At 41.3% G+C, this 7,800-nt stretch overlaps 1 protein-coding gene across 1 annotated transcript; it reads left to right on the top strand.

The window, feature by feature from the left end:
- The first annotated feature begins 941 nt into the window (after positions 1-941).
- Positions 942-5,780, top strand: LOC109751923 (pectin acetylesterase 5). Its single transcript, XM_020310787.4, has 12 exons — positions 942-1,243; positions 1,437-1,519; positions 2,042-2,171; positions 2,745-2,824; positions 2,901-2,990; positions 3,540-3,664; positions 4,218-4,278; positions 4,385-4,435; positions 4,560-4,637; positions 4,716-4,821; positions 4,941-5,086; positions 5,459-5,780. The coding sequence occupies exons 1-12, from the start codon at positions 1,009-1,011 to the stop codon at positions 5,579-5,581; spliced, it is 1,308 nt and encodes a 435-aa protein (XP_020166376.1). The 5' UTR covers positions 942-1,008; the 3' UTR covers positions 5,582-5,780.
- Positions 5,781-7,800: the final 2,020 nt, after the last annotated feature.

Here is a 7,800-nt window from a genome sequence, read left to right as displayed (position 1 = left end):
TCACCTAAATAAACTGACATTGGACCTGAATTGATATCATAAAAAATGTATACCATGTATCTACTTCATTGAGGGGTGGTGGGATGCTCACGACCATACATGAATACACATGTGCTTCTTATAGCAGTATCGAACTACATAAGAGCATCCATCATATAGTTGTTGCATCACATGGTGGTGTGAGATAGTAGTATAATGGTGCCTCTGTTTAAGCGCTAGAAGAGAGATGGAATAGGATATTTTTTTTTACAAATGACCCGTCCTTTATACCTAAAGCCAAGCAAGGGGTAGAGCTCAACTGTTTCTAGATTCAAATCGGAATACATCAAACACATAACATACTCAGCTATTAGACTCGGATGTGATTACTTTTCGATGCTATTTTGGAACCAAAAACACCCTAGGATTTGGAAGCATCAGGATTTATAACCACTGAAGACTCTAGTTGAACTTTGATTAAGATGTGTTATATCCCTCGTTTGGGAGAAGGACGCTATCCTCTCGAGAGAGTCTAGGGGATGTCTGTTTTGTGGTTCTTACTCGTCTGCAGATGGTAACTTTGCGGGACACAATGATGGACCTGAAAGGCCTGCTCACGGCTATACACGACGCTACATGGGTTAAAAATATGATAGTTTACTTTAAAGCGTTGGATCGGATCTCGGAGCCCTTTTGTTTTCGGTTTTAGAATGGTGTGGTTCCAATTCCTGACACAAACCAAACCGGACCTCTTTGAACAAAACATTTGCCAAGCTTGCCTATCTCAATTTCATTTTTCATGAATCGAATCGACGCCATTAAAACTCGCTTTAAACATTTTCGAACCCGTTGCTAGTTACCAAAATTAAATTATCGACCATTTTGGAAAGCATTTAGTTTTTGCCACGAAATTAATGGACATAAACCATTTAGCAGGATTTCTTAGCAAAATCTCAGTGGTACCACCACAGTATCGACCACTCCCCTGTTTTTCGCAGTCGATTTCACGCGATCGGATCCAGCCGCCCCATGCCGCCGTCCCCGGCCGCGTCCGCCCCGGCGAGCCGCCACCTGCGCCTCTGGTGGCGCCGCCGCGGCCGGGCCGGCGCCGTCGCGGCCACCTTCGCCGCCGCGCTGCTCGCCGCGGCACTCCTCCTCTCGCTCTCCTACTTGGCCTCCCTGCCCCTCGCGCCCGCCACCCCCTCCTCCTCCTCCGCCCTCGTCGGCCTCACCCTCCTCCGCCGCGCCGAGGAGAAGGGCGCGCGTGAGTCCCCTCCTCCTCTCAGCTCCTCTCGCCCCCTTCTGTTTCCATTGGGTGCAGTACACTTCGGCTACTGCAACACTGCTTGCTAGCAGTACTGTCTTGCTCAGCTAGTCTGCTGGTGCTTGTCGTGCTTGACTGAATTTCTTCAGGGTTGTAGTGTGATTTCTGAAATTTCGTGCTTGGGATGATGCAGTGTGCTTGGACGGGAGCGCGCCGGGGTACCATCTGCAGAGAGGGTCAGGGAGTGGGTCTCAGAGCTGGCTCATCCACTTGGAGGTATGCAGATTATCATTACCAAATTCTGGTACAGAACCATGAGTTTTCTTCGAAGCTTGGTGTTGGTCAGTGCTCAGCTTAGCTTGGACAATGCAAGCTTTCTGAATTTGAAATCTAGATTACATGAATTCGCTGATGACTTGTTTGGATTGGTAGCCCCTGAAGAAGTTGTTCCATGTCCCAACAGTGATAGAAGTGTGCATGCAGATCAGGACAGTGTTGAAAAACAAATAGGCACTATTTGGATATCTTGAAAACATATCGTTGGGTACATACATCATTAGTATATAGTGATTTGACTTCCGTGTGGATAACGACATCACAAGGTTATTCATCTATAGTGAAACATAATGCTATGGCTGGTAGCCAGAGGGACTATCACTTGCTAATTTGATGCACTCAACTGTCAGTTACTAGTTTCCACAGTAGTTTATGGTGCTAGTGGTTGTTTGTTTGTTGCCATTGGTTCTTCCACGGTAATGCTTTCATTTTATTAGATTCTCTATGTTGTATGAGCCTCAGGGTGGAGGCTGGTGCCGAAATTTGAAGTCATGCGCTTCGCGCCAGAAATCGATGCTGGGTTCTTCCCATTACATGGAACGTCAGGTTGAGTTTGCTGGGATGTTGAGCGATGATGAAGATCAGAATCCAGGTAACTATGTTTCATCTTTATATAGATCAAAGGCCTAACCCTATTTTTGAACTAAAGCTAAAGATTTGCTCTTTAAAGTTACATTTTATTGATGTGCAATGTCGCTAATCTTTTATGACCAAATTAATCAAAAGTTCAACCATTAGCTCAATCTTAAAGTAGTATTTGCAGCACCAAGTCCTCATTGATTTTTCCATCAGTTCTTGAATTGTTATCTTGCAGCAGCAGATCATATTTCACTGATCAGTTTTTGACAAAAATAAAATATTTAACCATCATGTTTGTACCTAGCAGTGTGTTCGTTTATATCATTTGTATTGGAATGTTAAGTTATAATTGCTCTGTTTTAGTAGTATACGAGTTATACATTTGAGCTGATGATCTCTGTTTCATTCCATATTATTCTCATTGTCCATTTGCGCTGATGGGACCTTATGGAATTTCTCACCAAAAATATTTAACTCCTTATGCCATATACTTAACTAGTAAAGTCGCCATCTTAAAGTATTGCAACACTCTTTTCAGTTACCTAGAATTCTGAGGTTCTCATTTAACATATGTTTCAATGTGCAGATTTTCACAACTGGAATAAAGTGAAGATAAGGTATTGTGATGGGGCATCATTTTCTGGGAACGTTAAGGACGAGTTGCAGGTCTTCTTTGCCTATTTCCAACATAGGTTGATTAATCACTCAACAGTTATTCTGAGAATTTTGTTATTCTTTGCAGAATGGCACAAAATTCTTTTTCAGAGGCCAGCGTATCTGGGAAGCAGTTATGGACGAACTTCTAGTGAAGGGGCTCAGACATGCTAAACAGGTCATTCTTGCAAGCACAACCATTCCTTTCGATTTTCTTATGGATGCATGATTCAAATGTATGAACTAATCAGACATCTTAAAGATGTAAATCTGTTTCTTGCTCTTCATGGATGTGCGTTTGACTGAGCACCTTTGGGTTAACTGGATAAAACTATGGAAGGTTGGATCTATCTGGTTATTATGTTGGGTACCAGTTGATATTATTGTGCGGAAATCATGTGTAAATGTTACCGAGAGTTACAATTAGGAGTGATTTGCGGCAATGTTAAATAAATAGCATAGGTCCAGTAGACGTCAATGACAGTAATATTGCTTTATTTTTATGTTTAGCGACATTATCTGTTCAGTATTTATGACTGTTAGTGAACTATTGTATTATTATTTCAATATTTTGACCGGTCTTTTTTCTTACTACATGATATGTACTTGCATGTTTACATAATGACTGGATATGATCTGATATACGCATTACTTTGTCTTTGCCCATACAAGCATTTTGACTACTGTAGTGATGGTGTGATGCTGATATGCTATTTCCAGCCTTCAGGCTTTTCTAACAGGATGCTCTGCTGGTGGGTTAGCCACTTACATTCACTGTGATGGTTTTCGGGCACTGCTGCCAAAAGATTCTAGGGTTAAGTGTCTTGCGGATGGTGGTTTTTTCCTTGATGTGTATGTTTTCAGATCACCTTCGACTGCTTTGGATGTTTCTTCAAAAGACTTCTTTTGATACCATTTGCAACCCCAGCCTTTATTTTGATTTCAGTTTTTCACATACATGAACGAAATAATTGATGGATGTCCTCTCTAATACTCAAAAGTACTTGCATCTGTCAACATTCAAATGTCAGCTAACACACTACAAACGTTAAGCAAGAGTTTGAGCATAAAGACTTTGAAAGTACTACAAAAGGAAAACTGACGATATTCTGTACATCTAATTCTTAAATCATCCCTGGGTCAAAGAGAGGTGACACATGGGCCGTGTTTCTGACATATACTAGTTCATTTTGAGACATTGCCCATCAGCAAGCAGAAACATTGCATGTATCCGTAAGTTTAACTCTTATTGTAGGTCAGGAGTGAGAAAGCATCTATATCCTATTCTCCTTGTTGTGTTAATCCTTTTATGCCATAAAGGAAAACTGTATAGAGCAGATATTGTGCTGCTGTGCTGTTATCCTCAGATTCTATCTACCTGTTTATGTTGTTTCATCCATTACAGAGAAGACATTTCCAAGCAAAGGACCTTGCGGGCTTTCTACAGTGACGTAGTCCGCCTTCAGGTCCTCGAAGAATCTTCAATTCCAACATCCAAAATTTCTTCTCTGAATGCTTTGTTTCAGTATCTGAGAAGGAAGTAAACATTTCTTGTTGGAATGCTTTGTTCAGGATCTGAAGAGGAAGTTTTTGCACTGCAGTTCAAGCATGGATCCAGGCCAGGTTAGTCTCTGCATTCCTGGCAAATGACACTGCAACCATCCGTGGCATTTCTATCATTAGTGTTGCAGCCCTGCTACCATGGAAGTTATGTTATGCTAAACACTGCCTTTATACTGTATGCCAGTGCTTCTTTCCTCGTGAAGTTGTTAAAGACATCAGGACACCAGTATTTATTCTTAATCCAGCATATGATGCCTGGCAGGTATGGTCATCTTTTCCATGAGAAATATTCTATTGTTGTGTTGATTGTCAATATTCAACATAGTAGGGTTTGTTTCAGGTACAACATGTGTTGGCACCAGAAGCATCGGACCCTCAACATTCATGGCAAGACTGTAGGTTGGATATTACCAAGTGCAGTCCTGAGCAACTTCAAATACTCCAAGGTCGATTCACCCTGCATCTTTTGACAGACAGAATGTACCTTACATCTTACAATACAATTAACCACCTGTCTTTCAGGGTCTGCTTACATATTTTTATATGTCAAATAAAATCTTTGCAGGTTTTAGGGAAGAGCTGCATGACGCGATGAGAGAAATCAAGCAGAAAAAGGACTGGGGTATTTTCATTGACTCCTGCTTTATACACTGCCAGACGTTGAACTCTGTGACTTGGCACTCTCCATCTTCTCCTAGAGTCAACAACAAGGTATCACATCTATCCTCTAGAGATTAGGAAACGGAAGAGAAGAAAAGTGTGACTGCACTGAAACATTATATTCATGTCAAGTTGGCAAAGTATATGTTATCCTGTGTTGAACAATTATACCATACATAATCTGGCAGTGTTTTAGAGATCGGCGATCTGGGTTTAATGAGAACTCATGGTGTGTAGAAAAAAATATGAATGTCTTCACTTTTTACACCAGCCCTTGATATGCCCACATGTTGTAGACTGCATGCCTGAACTTAGCTTACATTCTCTGCATAGAGTGCTTATCAAACCGATTATCGAAGTTTCTCAGTCTTCAGTCATGCAAAATTTACCTCTGGAAAATTACTCATTCTGGTGAATATGCAGACCATGGCAGAAGCAGTTGGAGACTGGTTCTTTGACAGGAGAGAGGTGAAGGAACTAGATTGCAAATATCCGTGCAACCCAACGTGCCACAACTTGGTTTTTTCCAAGCCCTTCAAGGGATAAATTTACCATTGTTTTTTCTTTTCTTTTTATCTTTTCACGGTGATGTATCACCTCGCAGTTGTAAAAGTAGCAAATTATACATATGAATATATCTGGACCACAGGTAATTGTTACCAACTTTTTATAAAACTATATAGAGACCATGGTTTCATATTGGCAAAATGCCCCAATTATGCATATGAATATATGTTGTCTATAATTTTTTCCGTTTTCTGTATAGTTTTTAGTTGGACTATATCTCCAGTGGACTTTTCGCAGTCATAGGAGCAATTCCAGGGTGAAACTGAGAGGATTCAGAAGCTGATTTTGGTGAGTTCATTCCAGAGGAGCCGTATAGTGTACTTAAACCTTTAAAGATTTCAGAGTTTAATGTTCTAGTACTCACCTTAAAACTGCAGTCTGTAAATTGCTTCTCCCGTGTGGGCCCCATTCGTCAGTGGGATACCTTTTTTCTTTTTCTCCTCCCCCCCTTCATTGAGGGGTGGCGGGATGCTGACGACCATACACTACTGGAATCAGCTTCTTTGCCGTCCGCCATGGCGGACGGCAAAGTCCTTTGCCATCAGCCAGCGGACGGCAAACTGTCCGTCTGAACGAGTGCCGGCAAAGGCCTTCTTTGCCGTCTGCTTCATAGAAGCGGACGGCAAAGGATTGTGCCGTCCGCCGACGGAGGCTAGCAGACGGCAAAGATCATGGACGGCAGTGGGGTGGGGTGAGAGCCGTTAGGGGTTCACGGCGTGCTTTGCCGTCCGCCAGCGGACGGCAAAGAGGCCGTCTGCTGACGGACGACAAAGAGCTCAGCTCGGCCAGCACTGGGGAGCTGCCACGTGGCCAGCTATGTCGTCTGCCAGCGGACGGCAAAGAGCTTTGAATCTTTGCCGTCCGCTGGCAGACGGCATAGCTGGCCCTGTTTGCCAGTCTTATTTGCACACATTGCAAGTGACCAAATAGGCAGCCCAGTGTTCCCGGTTTGCACAGGTAGCTGCCACGTGGCCTCTTTGCCGTCTGCTAGCAAACGTCAAAGAGCTTTGCCGTCCACTGGCAGACGACAAAGAAGCTATATATCCCCTGTTTTTATTTGAATCCATTTAATTTGACAGGATTTCACACACAGATATACATACATATATATCCAACATATCCAACAACATATAACAGCATGTCCAACAACATATTTCATCAAATCTAACATATCCAACAACATAGTTCAACAAAGTCCATCCTATCCAACATATCCATATATACATACATGCCAGAAACAAGTTTCCGTCAACATATCCATATAGACATACATATCCAAACAAGTTTTCATAAACAACAAGGAAGCACCAGAAGAATAGTACACTCCATCAATGTAAGCTTCCTCATCTAAAGCAAATCTGCAAATTGGGAAAGATGAAAGTTAGAAGAAGAAGAAGAAGACTAGCTAGAAGAAAAGGAAGAGGAGGAAAAGAAGAAGAAGAAAAAGAATTTATTTTCTCTTTTTTTCTCTCCTCTCCTATTATTTATCTTCTTCTTTTCTAACTAATGTAGGCAAAAATACCATTTTTGGGCTAAGGAAAAATGCTAAGTGTGTAGGTCAATTTAGAGCTAAGCTAGGTAAATAGGTCATTTTGGAGCTAACGTAGGTTAAATGGATCATATTGGAGCTAACCTAGCTAAACTTGGTCATTTTTGAGCTAACATAGCTAATTATGCCATTTTTGACCTAGCTCATTGTGTCATTTTAGAGGACAACAAGCTAAGTATATGACATTTATGAGGTTAGCAAGGTTATTATGCCATTTACGAATAAAAACAAGTAAGCGAATTCTTCTTCTTCTTCTCTTCCTATTCCTTCTTTTCTTCCTCTTCCTTGATTTTCTTCATCTTATTATGTCATTTGTGGACTAAATTAGTACATCATAAAAAATTTGAATACCTGACATGAATAATATGTATATAATTTAAGTGTATCATCATCATGAACATAATAAAAAATTGAATACCTCACATTACTAATATTACTCTGAATCGTCTATATATGCTCCGGAATCATTAAATGCATCATCATCATCACTATCAGTGACGTGCTCATCATCAACATCAATAAATGCATCAACATGTGGAAGGCCTCCTTTACGTAATCGTTCAAGCATTGACAGGTCATCTGCAGCAGTAACTTCTTCTTGTTCCGGCTCAGGGGTGAAGTCGGATTCACTATCGTTGTCTACTTCAAT

The sequence above is a fragment of the Aegilops tauschii genome, chromosome 1 (genome assembly GCF_002575655.3).
Source record: "Aegilops tauschii subsp. strangulata cultivar AL8/78 chromosome 1, Aet v6.0, whole genome shotgun sequence".
Lineage (NCBI taxonomy): Eukaryota > Viridiplantae > Streptophyta > Magnoliopsida > Poales > Poaceae > Aegilops > Aegilops tauschii.
Note: the sequence above shows the minus strand (reverse complement) of the source record. Positions and strands in the feature narration are given on the sequence as shown.